Source organism: Saccopteryx leptura, chromosome 3 (genome assembly GCF_036850995.1).
Source record: "Saccopteryx leptura isolate mSacLep1 chromosome 3, mSacLep1_pri_phased_curated, whole genome shotgun sequence".
NCBI lineage: Eukaryota > Metazoa > Chordata > Mammalia > Chiroptera > Emballonuridae > Saccopteryx > Saccopteryx leptura.
The window spans coordinates 14,569,882-14,590,649 of NC_089505.1; the positions used below are offsets into that span (position 1 = coordinate 14,569,882).

General features: G+C 41.6%; 1 protein-coding gene across 4 annotated transcripts in view; it reads right to left on the reverse strand.

The window, feature by feature from the left end:
- Positions 1 to 20,768, reverse strand: part of ESR1 (estrogen receptor 1) — a 343,642-nt gene that overhangs the window by 52,961 nt on the left and 269,913 nt on the right. For all 4 annotated transcript variants that reach the window (XM_066372976.1, XM_066372975.1, XM_066372977.1 and 1 more), the window contains one exon: positions 12,283 to 12,421. In XM_066372976.1, the coding sequence (XP_066229073.1) occupies positions 12,283 to 12,421 (139 nt within the window). The remainder of the gene's footprint in view (positions 1 to 12,282; positions 12,422 to 20,768) is intronic.

The following is a 20,768-nucleotide window of genomic DNA, read 5'->3' on the forward strand; positions in this document are numbered from 1 at the left end:
GTAGTAGAAGCCAGCAGAAGTGACTATAATTAAAACTTGATGGCAAAAAAAGAAAAACCCTTCTAATAAAAAGTTAATTTATTTCTGCTTTAAAACTTAATTTACAAAACCTTTCTATATGGCAAAATCCTTCATTAACAGTTGAACTGCAAATGGGAAATTGAAAAAAAGGTATGGCAATTTATATTGAGAAAAGTTAGTCTATGCAGAGCTCTTAAAACTCAAGGGGAAAAAAACCACAAAAGTTTGACAGTCTATTTTGTTATTGTTTATAAGACAAAATGTACATGACTATCTATAAACAATTCTACCCTAATGGAATATAAAATAATCATAAAAAGGAATAAGAAAGATGTCTATACACATGCATGATGGTAAACTTCAAAACGATATGCAAAATATTAAATATATTACTTTTGTATATGGGGTGAGGATATAACTACATACAAACATGCACATCTAGGCCTTGGCCAGTTGGCTCAGTGGAAGAGTGTCAGCCTGGCGTGTGGAAGTCCCAGATTTGATTCCTGGCCAGGGCACACAGGAGAAATGCCCATCTGCTTCTCCACCCTTCCCCTTCTCCCTTCTCTCTCCTCCCACAGCCAAGGCTCCATTGGTGTAAAGTTGGCCCAGGTGCTGAGAATGGCTCCATGGCCTCTCCCTCAGGTGCTAGAATGGCACCAGTTGCAACAGAGCAATGCCCCAGATGGGCAGAGCAACGCCCCCTAGTGGGTATGCCAAGTGGATCCCAGTTGGGCACATGTGGAGTCTGTTTGTCTGCCTCCCCACTTCTTACTTTGCAACAATACAAGGAAAAAAAAAGCCAAAAAAATCCTACATCTACTTATATCCACCATATACAGCCAATCTTAATTAAAATTTGATATTATAGGGGTCATCCAGTGGAAAGACTAGTAATGAAAGTAAGACTCTGAATATACCTAGTTATAAATTTTTTACTTTGGAAACAAATATTTTACATATTAAAAAATTAAAATAAAATGATAAAAATTAAAAGCACGTTAAAAATGATTTTTACTCTATATCAAGTTTGTGACATAAGATCAGATAGAAGGGTTATTTCAAGTGTCTGAAGAACACAATATTTTGATTTCCCATTCTCAGTGGAATATAATTGAAAGACAAATAGAGCTACTTAGAAATCTTCAATTAAATTAAATAGTCTAGTTGTTAGTAGAAAGACTGGAATTATTGTTTTAAAACTGTTTTTACACAATGGAAGATAATCAAATGAGTAATTATGTTGTTAGAAATAAACTAAAGTTTGAATTGGAAATATCAGTATGAAATAACATATATCTTTTTTGTTTCATAGGTGCATATATCCTGCCTGATCAGGAGGTGGCACAGTGGATAGAGCATCAGCCTGGGATGCAAAGGACCCAGGTTTGAAACCCCGAGGTCGCCTGCTTAAGCACAGGCTCATCTGGCTTGAGTGCAGGCTCACCAGCTTGAGCGCGGGGTCACTGGCTTGAGAGTGGGATCACAGACATGACTCATTGTCATTGGCTTGAGCCCAAGGTGGCTGACTTGAGCAAGGGGTCACTGGCATGGCTGGAGCCTCCCGGTCAAGGCACATATGAGAAAGCAATCAATGAACAATTAAAGTGCTACAACAAAGAACTGATGTTTCTCATCTCTCTCCCTTCCTGTCTGTCTATCCTATCTGTCCCTTTCTCTGTCTCTCTCTCTCTGTCTCTCTGGCCAAAAAAAAAAAAAAAAAAAAGTGCTTATATCTTACTTTAACTCATTAAAAAGGCCAAGAAGCAATGGCAACTCTAACACAGTGAATACATGAAGTGCCATGGTTGAGTTCTAAATACCAATTTATCTGAGATACAGGCATGGCCCTCATGCCCCTTGTATAAATGGTTGGTTCCAGCTGGCCAGAAATGTACAAGGCAAGGTTGGGAGGTGTCAGTGTGCTCTTCGGCCAGCGGGCTGGGATTCTCTTCTACTTATAACTCAGACAGGTCAACCACTTAAGAGGCCTTTTCTCAGACCTTTGGATGCCTCTTTCTCTACTACTTATTGCATTCATTTCACACATTTAACTATGGAGACGACTCAAATGCTTTATTTCCAGATTTTATCTACAGTATATCCTCCCTGCGCCTTAAGCCCACCTTGTACATGGAAAAGATGATCAGATTTCCCCAACACCTGGTCTTTGTCCTGTCTTTCCAAGTCCTATCTGTAGCATCGCTGTCCTTTCAAGACCACAGATCTTGACATTTTCATGCCCACACTCCATAACCCAGCCACTCTAAATGATGTGCTCAGTTAGTCTTGGCTCTCCTCAGAGGCAAAGCTGGAGCCCGCTGAAACCTCACCTGCACGTGGTATTAAGCTTGTCCTGATCAAATCTGGAGATATAAGAGAAGCTCTTTCCTTATCAGGGGTAGGCAGTAATCCTTCCTTAGCCTCATCACATGTTCGGTGCATCTTGTTTGCTAACAATAAATTCATGTTGGATCTTAGAATCTGTGCCAATGGTGATTGGTAAATATTTAAGCAGGTTTAAAAAAAACAATTCTCTGCTGTGCTGTAAAACCAAAGATAAAATTAAAAGTGTGCTTTTTACATCTCCTTTCAACTTGCTAAGATTAAAACACAGGTAAAATAAAAATAAGAATATTTAATGACTTAAAATGCCTCTAGAATTATCAGAAGAGAAATTTCATCCTTATTTATCCTTCTCCCACAGGAGAAGTCAGTAACGCCAAAGAAGAGACTGAAACTTAATTACAGATCATAAGGGCACATAACCATAAAACTAATAACAACGGCAATTTCAGCTTTCAATAAGAAACGGAAATAGATATACTGTATTATCTTTATTTACTTTAAAATGAAACCTCTACCCACTTCTAAATTTAAGAGCTATTATCGTAGGAAAATATCAAAGCTGTACTAATACCTTGACATAAATACTATTTCAAAGATGTGTAAACTGTGGTCATCTACCATAGAGGCTGATAAACTGCTCTCAAAATTGCCACTACTTTGCCGCCAGCCCCAACAGACTAATGTATGGAATAGCCTCAGACTTCTAGAGTTACAGAAAACAGTGCACTTTTAGGCAGGATAAATATGTAATAAATATAGTTTTGCTAGCATGAAAATGTCAAGAGTGAATCAGTTTATAAATGCAAGTTTAAACCATGGATTGATTTTCACTTAGAATCTATAGCTATTAGAAAGTGATCAAGTTACAACGGATACCACAGAAATACAAAGTATTTTAAGAGACTGATGTGCCAACAAATGGGACCACCTAATAAAAATGGACAAATTCCTAGAACCATACAAGCTACCAAGACTGAATCAGGAAGAAAAGACAGTAAGACAATCTGAGCAAACCAATCACTACTGAGAAGATGAGTCAGTAAAGCAAAACTATCCCTACAAAGAAAATCCTAGAGCAAGACAGCGTCACTGGCAAATTCTACCAAACTTTTAAGGAAAAATGAATACCAATCCTTTACAAATTCTTCTAAAAAATAGAAGAGGGGAAAATATTTCTAAGGTAATTTTTATGAGACCAACTTTATCCTGAAACAAGAAAAGAAAATTGCAGGCCAATGTTCCTGATGAATACAGATGCAAAAGTGCTTAAACAATATTAGCAAACTAAATTCAACAAGCATTAAAAGGATCATACACCATGGTCAAGTGGGATTTATTGCAGGATTCAAGGATGGTTTAACATTCACAAACCAATCAATATAATGCATTAACAAAACGAAAGATAAAAATCGTGATTATTTTAGCAGATGAAGAAAAGGCATTTGACAAGATTCAACATCCCTTTATGATAAAAACTCTCAACAGAGTAGTATAGGAGCAATATACCTCAACATAATAAAGAGCATATGTGACAAGCACATTGCTAACATCATACTCAGTAATGAAGAACTGAAAGCTTTTTCTTTTTTTGAACATTTAAAATTAAAATTTTTTTTTTTTTTCATTTTTTCTGAAGCTGGAAACGGGGAGAGACAGTCAGACAGACTCCCGCATGCGCCCGACCGGGATCCACCCAGCACGCCCACCATGGGGCGACGCTCTGCCCACCAGGGGGCAATGCTCTGCCCATCCTGGGCGTCGCCATATTGCGACCAGAGCCACTCTAGCGCCTGGGGCAGAGGCCACAGAGCCATCCCCAGCGCCCGGGCCATCTTTGCTCCAATGGAGCCTTGGCTGCGGGAGGGGAAGAGAGAGACAGAGAGGAAAGTGCGGCGGAGGGGTGGAGAAGCAAATGGGCACTTCTCCTGTGTGCCCTGGCCGGGAATCGAACCCGGGTCCTCCGCACGCTAGGCCGACGCTCTACCGCTGAGCCAACCGGCCAGGGCCTAAAATTAAAATTTTTTAAAAAAATTTATTGATTTTAGAGAAAGAAGGGAAAAAGGAAAGAGAGAGAAAGAGACATTGATTTGCTGTTCCACTTATTTATGCACTCATTGGTTGATTCTTATATGTGTCCTGATCAGGGAATCGAACCCACAACCTTGGCATATCTGGATGACACTCGAACCAACTGAGATACCCAGCCAGGACTATCATTGGATTTTGATGGCACTGACTACAATAAAGGAGGATCTTTCTGATGCCAACTGTGGACAAGGAGCTATGATTAAAGGAGATAGGAGAGGTGATTACTTGATTATCCCTGTGTAGCATGTGAGACTTAAAAAATATTAAGGTATTTTAAAATTAAACCGTCAAAATATTATTTTGATTATATTTTAAATCAAGCTGGTGGTTCATTGAGATTAACATAGGGCAAACACAAAAATAATGCGGTATATAAAAATGTAAGAAAAGTCAAATTAACCTCCTACACAGGATTAATTCTTTGGTTGGAATCCTGCCTTTTTCCCTGGAGCAATTTTATATTGAGTGGATCCTTACTGTTTACAGGCTTATTCCTCTTGAGGAGTTAAAGACTTGTGGCTTAGTGAGCTTTTTATAAAATAATGCTACCTAATTGCTTTCATTTTTAAGAAGAAACCTTAGTTCGAATGTTTTGTTTTTTACCTTTTTCAGTAGAACCCCTACGATTGCTTTCGTGATTGATGGTCTTGATAGTCAAATTAACTTTTCCTGAAATTCCAACGTGTGTGTGTGTGTGTGTGTGTGTGTGTGTGTGTGTGTAATATCTTCATTGATATATAATTCACATAGTACACAATTCAGTCATTTAAAGTGTACAATACAATTAGTTTCTAGTCTGGTAGATGTTCTGATTCATTTCCAGGCAGAGGTAGCAATAATAATGACAGTTCGGCTCATTTCTCCTTTCATTTGGCCTCAATTTCTCTCCTGTTTAGTTACATATTCCCAAGATTTGTCGGAACGCTAAACCAAACACTTTTAAGAATCAATCAGTTGGTATCTGCTGTTGAGTAACTAAGGGCTCGGAGCTTGTAAGAACCAATAGAATATAAACTTGCTATCTGTATTCTCACTCAATGAATGAAATACAGAAAGTATAGAAGAGAACCCAGCATTACACTGTAGGCATTAAAGAAATTAAATAGGCGTCGGCTTCTTGACTTTTCTCATCCAATTTTATAAGGTACAGTGAAAAGAGGTTATGAACAGGGTTCTTCAGACATGAATTGGCAGACCCCAAAAGCACTTCTGGAAAGTTTAGGAGGGCCTCCATCTAAGCTACTGAAGTCACTGAAGTGCCTCCTGCCCAGGACTGACTTTGCCGATGAGATAATCACTCACCCCACCCACCACCCACCTGCTCCCCAGCTACTGTGATGCTCCCCTCCTCTGGAGAAGCACATATTTTCAAAGGGAAGAAATGTGAAAAGCAGATATAAAGGGAGGTCCTTCTCTTCATGTCCGAGAAACCTTTGCATGGATCACAGTCTGAATTCATCAACTTACTTAGGAACTTTACTTTTTTACTCCTCCAAGTAAAGAAATCTGCAAAGAATTTACATCAAGTTTTACACAGACACACACAAGAAAGTTAATTAAAAAAGAAAAGCCAATAAAAGCACTGCTGGAATCATTGTTTTATTTACATGTTTTTATTCACTTTTTTTTAAAATACTGACAATAAATAACCTAAAGTAAGAATGCTTTTTCTTCTAAAAAATGATGTTTTTAAATAAAATAAATTTTTCATCTAAAAACAGTCTGCTATGTAGTAGAAGAGGCAAAATATTCTTAGTCGCCTGACCTACGATGGCACAGTGGATAGAGCGTCGACCTGGAATGATGCCAAGGTCCCGACTCGAGGCCCTGGGCTTGTCGGGTCAAGGTACATACAAGAAGCAACTATGAGTTAATGCTTCCTGCTTCTCGCCAATCCCCACCTCTCTCTCTCTCTCTCTCCCTCTCCCCCCTTCCTTTCTCTAAAAATCAATAAATAAAATCTTTAAAAAAATACTCTTTGTAGTGCAGCAACCTGTTTTTCTCTTCGGGGAGTGAACCTATTCCTCTTCCATGCCCACAAGTAAAAGAACTTTCTGTCGTCCAATTCTGTTTCCTACAGACAGAGCCTCCTGACGCAGGAGTGATGACAAGAGCTCGATCAACAGCCCTCTGGCCAGACTAGGTAGAGGAATAGTCTGCTTGTCGAATAAGCCCTGCTTTTCAAATGGATAATTTTTTTTTTCCCTGAGAGTGAATGGGAGTCAAAAGAGAGTGCTTTGGCTTTACTGAGAAATCCACAAATATTCTCAGAATTTGTTAGCACGGATGGTGCCTACAGAGCAGAATTAGCCGGTCCCTTGGAAACTAGATCGTTTTTACTGAACAGGCAACTTAACATTGTTTCCACATCTGCCTTCCGGCGACAGCAGACTTCGCTTCTGCAGAAGCAGAGACCCCATAAGAAACAATCAAAGTGGGATATCCTTGCTTCTGTTTTCCATGGATAATTTTTTTCAGTGTGAGCACTCCAGCAGGACTAAACATAGAGATGCCTTCGGAGTTGACACAGAGGACAGATTTTGAGCTTTCTGGTGCCAAACACACCAAAGGATTAGGTGCTAGAATGGAAAATGGGTTTTCTCCATTTCCTGATTACTTTCACAGGCCCTCTTATTATCTCTCACTTTCCTCTTGTGAAATACACTCACACACACATTAAGAGAAATTACCGGGTTTTTTATTTGTACCTTATAATGACCTTTATCTCTTGGTTTTCACAGAAAGAGACGCCTGCATTCAGTGCTCGGAAGTCACCGCTGCAGGGGACAGGGAAGGACTGGACACTGTGGGCAGGCTGAGCCTGGCGACGATAAAATTAGCTTCAAGCATATGACTACCAGGAAGGTTAGAAGCTACCAGAATCAAGATATCATGGGTTGTCATCAAGGAGTAAATCAAGCAATATTTTTTTTTAAATGGACTCCAGATAAAAAATAAATCTTCTGTTCTCAAGTGCAGGATGGCAACCCAGTAGGTTTTTTGTTCCTATGATCACTATGATCACCCCACTTGCCAATACCAATGTTTGTAAAATGACAAGGAAATACTGGGGCCTTGGAAGTCACAAATGCCTGGATTTGCAAAGGTTTGTGACAACAGGACATTGTTATAATTAATCAGATAAAGCCCTGTCTCTAGTTAGCAACATGGGTGACAGGACGGTTTGACTTGTGGCTTTCTGTCTCTCCTATGTATTTCTGCGTAGATGCAAACAGCCTAGAGAGGTAGCTGACTTTTCAAAGATAGTGTCACAAAGCCCAAGATAAAATAAAAATAATAAAGCTAACACTCATCTTCGGTTCACCTGTTCTCAATCAAACATTTAGATTTAAAACATGGATTTCTACATTTTGTTACAAAAAAAAAAATGTTTACTAAGTACTATATGATGGGAAAAAGCAACAGAGAGGCTAATGCTAATCAGAGTTAAATGTTATCAAAGGGTCAGGAGCTTGCCAGGCAAAAACATAAACAATGTTCTCATTTATCACTCAAAAGCCATCTTCCTGATACATATACAATTTCAGATGGGTTGCTGGTCACAGTACTCTTTACTGTATGCATATACCAATGTCACCAAATTGGTTATCCTCTAACATCAGGAGGGTAATTTAATAATTTTGAAATTTCATGGTATTTAGGTGCATATTGATAATTAGAAAAGTGGAGAAAAGTTGACATTATAGATCAGGGGTCAGGAACCTTTTTGGCTGAGAGAGCCATGAACGCCACATATTTTAAAATGTAATTCCGTGAGAGCCATACAACGACCCGTGTACGTTATGCATTATCCAATAAAAATTTGGTGTTGTCCCGGAGGACAGCTGTGATTGGCTCCAGCCACCCTCAACCATGAACATGAGTGGTATGAAATGGATGGATTGTAATACATGAGAATGTTTTATATTTTTAACGTTATTATTTTTTTAATTAAATATTTGTCTGCGAGCCAGATGCAGCCATCAAAAGAGCCACATCTGGCTCGCGAGCCATAGGTTCCCGACCCCTGTTATAGATTATATTTTATATTTTATACTATATACATAATTTACATTTATTTATATACTTTCCTAATCATGAACACATACCTAAGTGTACATAAATATATTATGACCTTGAGGATTTTACTCAATAGAGGATCTAAGGATGGGGGGAAAGTACAATCCTTGGGTTATCCCTATTTGGAATGTAAAAGTTGCATAACAGAAGCATAAGCCAAATGCATTTAGTAACTCAAAAAACCCTTCCAAAACAGATGGATATTAATTTCTGCAAAATCTGTAAGGGACTGAGCCAGGAATCGAAGAGAAGCCATAAACAAGAAGGGAGGGAGTGTGATGACAAGAACAGCTGAAATGGCTATCAGAAGAGGTGGAGTCTCCCGACCGCCACAAACCACCCGTGACCTTGGCCAGGGTGATTCACGAGCATTTATTGGGAATCAGAGAAGAATTTGTATACTGGAGGTAACAAAGGGATGAACAAGATCTGGTTCCTGCCCTGAAGAAGTTTATGGGCTGATAAGGAAGTTAAGACATACAGTCATAGCTTCCATACTGGCAGACTGAGACCAAGAGAAGAACCGACCAAACGCAACCAGAACCTAGACAGACGAAAGGCTGCCTTCCTCAGGGAAGGAGAGAGTTTGAAGGAAGGTCTTACAGCAGGGTAGCATCTGAAATGAGCCTTAAAGCTTGGATAAGACTCTGACAAAGAATTTTCAAGGTAGAGGGCTTTCAGAAGCAATGGAAGAAAAACTTGACGCCCGAACTCAGGTTTAAGACCTCAGGCTGAACTCAGTGCCCAGGCGGGTTTTTCACCTGGACAAGAGCTCACCGTGCTCACCTAACCCACAGAACTCCTTGTGGACCCACCGGCCGTCCCCACTGACATCGTGTGACCAGCTCTGCCGGTGTTTGTGACCCTGGCAATAGGGATTCATAATTGTCAAGATAAGAAGGCTAGACAGGACCTTCTGAAGAATGGAGAGGGCCCACGAGAGCTGCCGGGAAGGATCGGGACGAGAGCAGCGCCTTCACTCTAACCCTGGCAGCGCTGTGGAGAATTGACTAAGGAGAGAGGGGCCATGGCCCAGAACCAGAGACAGTGGGGGGGGGGGGCAACAACCCGGAGAAGGGACAACAAGGACCTGCCAGGGCAGAGGAATGGTGACAACAGGGAGCACAGTTCCCAACACCAGTTCAGAAAGGACTTGGTAGCCCGGATAACCTGGTGAGGGGGGGGAGTGCAATTCATGGTGAACTTAAAATTTATAGTTTCAGTGTCAAGATGAATGCTGTTGTCACCAATATTGAGAAGAAAGAAAAGGAACAGTTTTGATAAGGAAGATGACGTGTCACTGACGGTCTTGCTGAGTCTAGAGTTGTTCTCAACCAGGGACTGTTTCGGACCTCCCTTCCCACCACACACAGGGGACATGTAGAAATGTCTGGAGACATTTTGGGCTGTCATCACTGGGGAGGAGGGGTGCTACAAACATCTAGTTGAGAGGAAATGCCGCTAATCATCCTAAAATGTACGGGACAGTTTCTCACAAGGAAGAATGGTCCAACTAACAATATCAACAGTGCAGAAGTTGAGAGATCCCAGTCTAGAGGCAGTAGGAATTTTAAATCTGGAGTTTTAGAGAACAGCAGTAGATAGAGATGGGAACTTTCACTTGTTGATACTGCAGAGAGATATGGGAGAAAATGAACCACAGTGAGAGTTTATAGGAAAGATAAGCAGCTGGTGGATAAAATCCTAGGTGATAGCGCATCACTGACAAAATGAGGCCATGTCACAAACCCTTTTATATTTAAAATCCAGTGTCTAGATGACTGTTCTCAGGAAGTGTGTGCCCAGGAAGAGAGATACAAATGAGATGGTAAATCGTGGACCAGATCGATCCAGCTATGAATGTACAGAAAACCTCAACACTGAAGACACATCCAGTCCGTAGCAGGGAAACATGCACATAGAATAAGGTTTGCACCTGCAAATTGATTATAACTTGATCACAGAACTATACTATGTAACATAAGAATTTTGAGAAGGAGGAGGAGGAGACTAGTGAAAAGAAAAGAAGAAAGGAGGAAAGCCAAGAAAAATGGAGGAGAATAAAGGTGGAGGAGAAAAAAGGTGGACCAGAAAAAGTGACAAGAGAAAGAAGGGCAGGGGAGGGGAGGGGAGGGCAAGGGAGGGGAGGAGACGGGAGAAGAGAGGAGAGGAGAGAAGGGGAGGGGAGCGGAGGGCTGGGAAGGAGACAAGTGCTTTGCAAATATCCTCGACAAGGCTGACAGTGCCATGTGAGCTGTGCGTGTCGTTCTAATGGTCCAGACTAGTGACCAACATCAGTGATTTTGGGAAACTGTGCTATGGGACTATACTCCACAAACAGCAAAATCTGCTTCGTGAACAGTATCATCACTGTTTTTCAAAAGCTACAACACAAAATGGCAAAACAGTCACCAATACTGTACAGCTCCCCAGTACTTAAGTAAATGCTACTGTCACTGTGCCCCATGGGGCTTGGAAGGTGGAAGGAAGCCAGACAGGGACAGGAGCTGGGGAGGCAGAGTGGCTCCTCGGAGTGAAGGAGTGCACAATGTCTCCAGACACTTCGTCGTGGGAAAAGAGGCAGTCTTGGACTGCTGAGCAAAGGCAACACAAGTTAGCCAGAAACAATTAGGGGACGGTTCTTTCCCATTCTGGTTGTCACATGTCCCACAAAGACAAGGTACGCCTGGAAACAAAAGGGCACAGCAGCAAACCAAAGGGGCCTCGCTGGACAGGAAAGAGTGCAAAGGGCACATCCAGCACGGGACGTGTGCACAGCACCAGATGCAACATGCGGGCGCCAGAGACAGCTCGAGCTTGAATTCGAATCCTGACTTCACCATTAGCCAGCTTGGTGCTTTCTGCAAGTAGCAAAGATTTAAGCTTCTTTTCTGGTAAAAGGGAATGACAAGCCTCCTAAGAGTGCTGTGATGATTAAATAAGATCACGTATGTAAAGCATTGAGCACAGCAGCTGGTGCTGGTGCTGGGTAGGGACTTGGTCACTGGTACCTGCCGGTGAATAACGTCTAATTCTATTACTCTGAGCAATGACTGAAAAGCAAAGAACAATGGGACTCACGTCCCAACTCAACCCAAATACAATACACTAAATAAGGTAGCACATTTGAAAAGTGAAATCATTTTCTGAAATAAACAAGTAACGCTTATGAATTTATAGAACTGGAAGAGGCCTTCAGAACTCTGGTCAAGTTTCCTCATTTATTGATGGGAAAATTGGAGAAGGAAATGAAAAGGCTGTTGTCTGGAGGTACAGGGGCCAAAATATATTTTAATTAAAGGAAGGTTAGTCATCAATTCTTTTATATAACACAAGATAAAGATGGAGTTAGAAAACTATAATTCATGATTTTATAAGCACTCACACATATTCAAATGTGTATGTATACATATGTGTGTGTGTGTGTGTATATACACACATAAACGTGCACATGGGTAATTTGCCATGAAAATACTGGACACTGTATAAATATATGAAAGTATATATGCATATATTTTAGAAATAATAGAACTAATCTGGGAAGATGTCTAGCAGAAAGTTATTCATAGACTTCTGTGAACCTGACTGGCCTCCACCACCCAAATGCACCCATTTGTAGAGTCAACATACCTGATCAAATTCTTGGAAGCTTCGTGGAGGACTGAATGAAAGAGCTTCAGGAATAATCTGGGGATGATAAAGGACATGCTGTCCCCTCCCCCACGCGACAGCCAGGTCACTCACCTGTCCAAGAGCAAGTTAGGAGCAAACAGGAGCTTCCCCGGGTGCTCCATGGAGCGCCAGATGAGGCCGATCATCAGGATCTCCAGCCAGGCACACTCCAGAAGGTGGACCTGGTCGTGCAGGGTCAGCTCCACAAAGCCTGAAACGAGACCACAAAGAGCCTGCTGACTTCACAGAAAAAGCAGTCAGGACTGGTAAAGGGAATGCAACCAGGGACTTGCACTGCCTGGGCCTATTTTCCAGGAGCCCTTAGAAGCAATCAATGCTAAGTGCTTCTTGTGCACAATTTCTTTTAATCTCTTATTAATATAACAACCTGAAGAGGTAGGAACTGCTGAGGATACCATTTCACAGATCAGGAAGCAGATGTTCGGAGAGTGTATATATTTGTTAAGGTCAGAGATGGGAATATAATCTCCAGAAGCAATGCCCTTGAGCACAATTGACACTACTTCTTATGAGCTGCAATTAATTATAGACTTTGGATCACATGACCAAATAAAGCCAACCACACAAATTGCTATGCCAGAATCCCAGAGGCATTAAATTAACAAGATGTCCATGAAGCTGGCTGCCCTCCAAAGCAATCCCCTGTTCCTTTTCTCCGCGGCATCCCAGAGAGCTGACTTCCTGCCTGTCGCTACCTCTGCCCTCAAACCTCTGTTCTTTCTTGTCCTGCAACTGCTTCTGGGAATCCCACTTTTTGGTGTCCTCTTCGTCATTTTTTCTCCTTAATATTATACTTTTATTAGTTATCTGTACTTATTTTTTTTATTAAATAGCCAAAATATAAGCTTATTTTCCTTAAGCAATCAAGTATTAACAGTCTGCCTACTGGATGTTTCTTTTTCGGGGGTCTTGGAGCTATCACAGGAGCTGGTATTAAACAATTAGCTTATCATCTCTCATATATTTAAGCACCATCTTTTACATAATTCTTACTGCTAAATAAGTGACGTTCCACAGACAGACATATACAACGCAAGCCAGGGAGACCTCAGAGCCCATGCCTCCTCCACCCTTATCCCCCAGAGAAGCCTTGTCCATTCTACTTTCGAGTACTGCAAAAGTGCCTCCTCTTTCCCTCATTCCCACTGTTATCGTGTGAATTCAGTTCCCCAAAGTCTCTCACCTTCTTATCTGACTTCTTTAAATTAGCAGAATTATTTTGAGACTTATCCATGTTGTTGCATGTATGAATAGTTGATTTTTTAGATTGCTGAGTGGTATTCCACTGTATGGCTCTATCCAATAAATAAATACGATTTGCTTATCATTCCATTGGACATTTGGGTTGTTTCCAGTTTGGGGTTATTACAGATAAGGCTGTTATAAGCAGTTTATGTCTAGCTTTGGGTATGGACATGTCTTCACATCTCTTGAGTAAATACAGGGTGGCCAAAAGTAAGTTTACAACTGTGAGGATGCAAAACAGAGTTTATTCTTGTATTATTGTTTCGTAATCATTGTATTCTTTTCCATATGAACAACTATCAACCTACTTTTGCCCCACGCTATATTTAAGAGTCTGATGGCTCAATCATACAGTGTGTGTTTAACTTTTTTTTAGAAACTCCTAAACTCTTTTCAGAAGTGACGGCTCCATTGACACTCCTCCCAGCCACAGATGAGAGGACCAGTTTCGCCCCGTATTCATCCCTCATCAATTCTTGGTATAGTCATTTTTCTCCATTTTAGATGTCCCGGTACGTGTGCACACTGACATTGGTGTAATTTGCATTTCCCTAATGACTAATGATGTTGAGCATCTTTTCATCTGGTTCCAACAGATCATTATTCTACACTATCTTCACTTTAATGAGGCATACACCTGCAAATCCTGCTAGACTGTGTACTCATGAGAAAAGCACAAGATGCATGATTTTAAAAATTCTGCTTTGTTAAAGTCCAGATTTCTTGCACCTTTTGCTCCATTACTCAGCCATTCCAAGCCCCAGATCAGAGCAAGTGTCTTCCCATTGGAAAGACTGGGCTTTGCTCACTTCTAGGACTTGTAATGGAAGAGAATGTGGGCAGCTCTGCTCATAAGAAAACTAAAAGGTTAAAAAAACAGTTATTACCCTGGCCAGCTGGCTCAGTAGTAGAGTGTCGGCCCAGCGTGTGAAAGTCCCAGGTTCAATTCCTGGTCAGGGCATACAGGAGAAGCACCCATCTGCTTCTCCACCCTTCCCCCTCTCCTTTCTCTCTGTCTCTCTCTTCCCCTCTCACAGCCAAGGCTCCATTGGAGCAAAGTCCCAGGCACTGAGGATGGCTCTGTGGCCTCTGCCTCAGGTGCTAGAATGGCTCTGGTTGCAGTGGAACAAGGCCCCAAAGGGGCCAAGCATCCCCCCCAGTGGGCATGCCGGGTGGATCCGGGTCGAGCGCATGCAGGAGTCTGTCTGTCTGACTCCCCCCCTCCCTTATATCTGAAAAATACAAAAAATAAAATGAAATAAAATACAAAACAGTTATTTTCAGTTATAAAAATAGTCATGGGGATAAAAATGGTAGCACAGGGATTAAAGTCCACAACATAGTAATGACTATGTATGGTGCCATATGGGGACTAGACTTAGGGGGGGGGGGGAATCACTTCATAAGTTATAGAAATGTTGACTCACTATGTTGTACGCTTGAAACTAGTATAACAATGTATATCAAATGCAATTTTACAATAAAAAAAAAACCCTAAAGAATGCAAAACCGGTGATTGGGTTTCAGGCCTGCTGGGGAGCAAAAGGAGCGTGCATCTCGACAACCTGCAGGGATCTGCCTCCAGCGGCATTGAGCCCAAACGGACTAGTCTCACTCCGGGAGAAGTGGGCGGGGCAGCAGGAAGTGCTCCCTCTCCAGGCACCAGTGTCTGCGGGATAAACCACGCCCGTGAGCACTGTTCACAAGGAGAGCTCTCGGGGAAGATCTCATCCTCCGAGATTTCACTCCAACCTTTTGGGTGAAGTCTCATAACAACAATGTAAATTTATCCTATAAATTAAACTTCCTTTCAGAAATGTGAACATTCAAAAGTGAGGTTATGACATTTTTACATGGGAAAAAATGTCATCATGTGGTAAGGTGACCCCCTGAGAAAACCTTACGCCGTGTCATTCAGTGCCCTGTTTAACCTCACACGATCGCACGGGATGAGATCTGGGCATGTCTCTCGAGAGGACTGCAACTGGCCGTAGAAAAAAAATCGATTTTGGAAAAGCAAAGAAGCAGTTTTGGGTGGCACCCTTCAATATTAAACTGAATCATACTTTTTAATTCCCACTTCAGAACTTCCAGGCTGGTTAAGTCAAAGAGTTTTCGTGGTCTCCCCGAAGCCTCTGAAGCTCACTGTAAGCATTTGTGCCACACAAGTCTAGAGGTTACGAAACCTGTCTGAAGTGTCTGTTAGTCATAGTTCTCGGTCTGAGTCCAGCGGAACTGCCGGGTCCTTCTGCTGAAATGAGGTAGATTTCTCAGAAAGCAATAGTCTGGTTACCCTTCCCATCTGCGCATACTGCCTTCAGGCAAGGGTTATTGTTTCTCTTACAACAGCGTCCTCTGCAAGTTCCTGAGGGGAGTGTGCAAAGAAGACAGTCAATTAACCTCGATGAATGTGAGGGCAACTGAAAGAAGTCAACAGAGAGAATGTCTCCTTTCTTCCAATACACTGGTCTCAATAGCATTTTAACCACACAGGAGCTCATAACCCTTTGGGTGTGGAATAAATACCCATTAATACTCTCAATTTATAACCAATGGGGGAAAATAATGCAGTAGATCTCAAAGAAAATGTATTGGGCCAACTATCTATTGACATCAGGTTTCAAGCCCTTGACTATTTTCCTTACAAATGGGAAGAGGCATCTAATACAGGTATGCAATTTCAACTGGACCTGCTATAATAACTTAGAAATGTCCCACAATGTCTTTCCTGAACACCTGAAAGTTTCCAGTGTGAAGACAGAGGCTAGCAGCATCGATGGGATACGAATAGAGGCATCAGTGACAGGACACATTGAGAGGTGATTTGCCCCCTATCGCTTAGGGACGCCCATCTTAGTGACAGTGACAAGGGGGCAGAGGGCCTATAGAATCCACACCATGGAACAGGGCCTATGCTTAAAAAGTAGTAACAATAGCTGATTGGGACCGAGTGAAATCAGATACAAAGAAATCTCATTTTATAAAATAATATGTTCTTAAAAAGTGAACATGGGTGTTTTTTCCTAGTCTACATTCATGGATCCAGTATTAGAGTATCCTGAGAGAGAATATACCAGAAACTACAGCCATGTCTCAAACCCTACTCCCCACCCTCTGTGTGGGCAGGGACCTCATAGACAAGAACCTCTGTGTACATAGAGTACATAGAGCCACTCATTTCCAGCCCCAGCCCCAGCCCCAAGGAGAGACATTCTGGATTCTGTCCTCCATGAAAGAGTAACTTCCTTCTCCAAGATTTTTAGCTCAATTTTAATCTGAAAGGAACTCATGGTATGTCTTCCCCACTCCCGTGGGCCCCACGAGACCCTCAGCCTTCTTCCTCACTCTGCCAGGGACCCCCATACAGATTGCTTGGTTTGCCTGGGCACAGACAGATCCTGAAAACCTCGCCCCTCCTCCTGGATGTGGAGATGTCAGGTTCTCAGTAGCAACATTGAGAGTGTGCAGAGATCCCGAGGCAAAGTGACTAATATCAAGGTGTGTGGAGTTCTGTACTGCTGTGGAGTCAAACATAAATCAGAGTGGCTCTTCAGTAGAGGCACGGGAAAAAATAAGCGCTACAGTAATTAATGATAGTTCTCACTTGTGTGGGATACAGCCCATAGAGATACGCAGCAAAAGAGAAACCTGTGAAAGAGAACAGTGACTTTTCTCAGGGATGCGATCTGCTAAACTAGAAGCCAGGTGGTTGGTCCCCTTAGTAAATCCACTGGAAAAAAATTTGTTTCCTGACCTTCAGAAAAATTAATTATGTTCTGTCATATGATGACCCAATGTTCTCCAAAATGTCACTTATGAAATTGCCATTGCCTTCTTTAAATAATTCATCTCTTTTCTCCTTGATGCCTAAGACTCAGTATAAAAGTAGAACAAGTTTAAAAGAAAGAGAGAAGGAAGGAAGGAAGGAAAAAAGGAAGGAAGGAAGGAAGGAAGGAAGAAAGGAAGGAAGGAAGGAAGGAAGGAAGGAAGGAAGGAAGGAAGGAAAAAAGGAAGGAAGGAAAAAAGGAAGGAAGGAAGGAAGGAAGGAAGGAAGGAAGGAAGGAAGGAAGGAAGGAAGGAAGGAAGGAAAAAAGGAAGGAAGGAAGGGAGGGAGGGAGGGAATGAGATGAGATTATAGTACAATGTCTGCTACAAACTAAATAAAATTTGAGATTTCCGGATGAAAGCCTGTAGAACAGATAATGTCAGAAGAACTTAGAACCCAGTTCAAATGCTAAGCAGTCTTCTTATCTCCTATACTGTCATTTCTTCTTTTTCCTCCAGAAAATAAGAACTTAATGCCTCATTATGAACCATGTACCCCAAGGTATAGTTGAATATGACCTTCCTCCTTCAAATAAAATCTTGGACTTTCTTTTATATGCAAGTCCTATTAAAGAGAGACCCATTAAAATCATCATTCCCATTCTATAATACCTTAAGGTGCCTCCAATAACATACAGGCATTGAAATATTCTTTAAGAAATGAGTTTAATCCATTTAAACAAATGAAATCATATACCACTCTTACCAAATATGTACAACTGTTACAAAATAAAATAAATGGTAATAGAGTATCACTAGTTTAGAAATATCGTGAACCACAATGCGAGAGCACTGACCCTACTCACCTTCCCTGTGTGTATTCTGGCTTCCCCTTGCTATAATAATGGGAAGTGTATATAGGCTCCTTTCTGGCACAAACCACCTATCCAATACTCTTGAGCAACTACCATACTAGATATTCACCTTGTCAATACCAAGCTGACGCTTTCTTGAGGCTAGAGTAGCCCTCATCTTCAAGCCTGATTACCAGTTATTTCCAAATCATCTCTCAACGTGGGGTTTTCTGATTGTCTGGAGGGCACCCCCACCCCAAAAGAACGAGGAGGACTGGAATAATGGAAAGACTATAACCGATAAGTTAAGTAGACCTGGACTGAGATTCTTCTGTGGCCCGTGGCCAGTCACTTAAGCTCTCTGAAAGCCCTTCTCATCTGTAAAATGCAGATGGACTGACCTATCATTAGGGTTACTGTAAAAATTAAGCAGTTAGCCGATGTCCCAGCATACCAGAGTCACTACTCAATGAATATTAATTCTAGGCCCTCCTTCCAAACAGCCTCCCTTCTGCCCAATGGAAAGGAGCACTAGTTTTGCAAAGCAATAAGAGAAACATTTGGTTTTAAAATATTTTCTATCTAGAACTTCAGATTGAAGCTGGGCACATTGTGTTTGCCCTGGCTGAGTCAGGATTTCATGTTGCGTTTTCTGTTTATTATTTTCTTTGTCTTTATATATAAGAATAACCTAATAAAGAGGATAAAAGACTTCCTGAACATCAAACAGCTCTTACAAAACAACATTTTTATGATTTAAAAGTGGAGAGAACAAGAGCATGTGGATCACATTTCTCCTAAAATACATACGTGAAAAAATGAGGGAGAAAAGCACGTTTGGGCTTTTATTGCACTCAAAGCATTTCAAGATGTTCAGCAAACCCAGAACGCGGCTGTATTCTTACACCCCCAAGATCTACGATCAGCTGCTTCCTGCTGGACTCTGCAGACTTCCGCATTGTGTTTGCTGCTTCTTATCAGCCTTGGGGAAGGAGAACAAGACTGGCCCTGGGTGACCACCTACCTTGGGACTTGTAGCCAAGTTCTCAGGACAAATGTCAGGCAATAAAAACCAGTGGTAAGTGAAGAACTGAATGTTGACAAGTTTTGTATCTTAAAAATGTCACATTTAGCAGAGTTGACAAACAATTAATAGAGTAAAGACTGAAGAATCCAGTTTAAAGATTTTAAATAAACCAAAGTACTGCTTTTCAGAACTAATGGTGTACACCACAAATACTCCTTAGTAAGGTGACCGCATGTTGAAACAGTTACAGATGATGAAAGTCCTGATATCTATACAAATGCATGAACTTTCCAAAGGTGACTACGCAGCCTGGGCCAGGGTACCATATTTTGTTTGTCATAATATCGGAGAGACATTTATGACATCATTCCCACTTCCTTCAGAACAACGCAACAGAGCTTCACGCATCTTACTCTGAGGATGATTTTTACGTCGACAGAGTCAAAGATGGTGTTTCTATGGCACATCCAAAATGATAACTAACACATTGTTTGTGGTCATTCTATTTCCCCATTTTCATCCAAATGAAAGAGAAAAACCAACAGAGAGCTCTCCTGGAAGAAGCCGGGGCAGACCTCGTGTCTGTAATAATGCATACGTGAGGTAGAAGCTAAAGGTCGTAGGTACAAGGAATGGCATTCACTGCAGCTACTCATGGGGAAGGAAACCCAAAGACAAACTGGTTTCAAGTTGACTCAACTATGGCTTGATTTTAAAACCCCTCCCAGAAGCACATCCAAGGAACCACACTCCTTACAATGTTTCTGTGAAAATTATTAGGGTAACCCACAGAAACGTCTGCAGGCTCCACTTCAGAAATTTTCCAGCAGCGTCTCCTGCACTAGAATCAGCCCACATTGATTGTTCAGTCATCACACATGCTTCTGGTCTGTATTTGTGTGTGATATATTGTCCATTCATTGGTTTTTAATTATGTTTACACATCAACTGATAGGACATAGAAAGAGTGAATAGAAATAAATTTTCACTGATTTACAAAGGTGATTCTAGAACTTCTCTGACTGAAAGCAAGCAAGCAAAACAATGGAGCTCTGTTGTCAAAGCCCCTCAAGGTTTTTAAGGTTTAGAATGATTGTAGCAGATGTAAAATAATTACAAAACAAAGAAGAAAATTATTCTTGACTTTAAAATGAATTTCATGACATATTTTTTAACCTTTATTCAGTGACTTAAGATACCATACACCTTTAAGTAGTTAGATATGTATTTTCTTTTTTTTCAAAGTATGGGTATTTCTTTATTTTTTTATTTTTTGTATTTTTTCTGAAGTTGGAAACAGGGAGGCAGTCAGACTCCCGCATGCGCCCGACCAGGATCCACCTGGCATGCCCACCAGGGGGCGATGCTCTACCCAGCTGGGGCGTCGCTCTGTTGCGACTAGAGCCATTCTAGTGCCTGAGGCAGAGGCCATGGAGCCATCCTCAACGCCCGGGCCAACTTTGCTCCAATGGAGCCTCGGCTGCAGGAAGGGAAGAGAGAGACAGAGAGGAAGGAGAGGGGGAGGAGTGGAGAAACAGATGGGTGCTTCTCCTGTGTGTCCTGGCCGGGAATCAAACTCGGGACTCCTGCATGCCAGGCCAACACTCTACCACTGAGCCAACCGGCCATGGCCAAAGTGTGGGTAT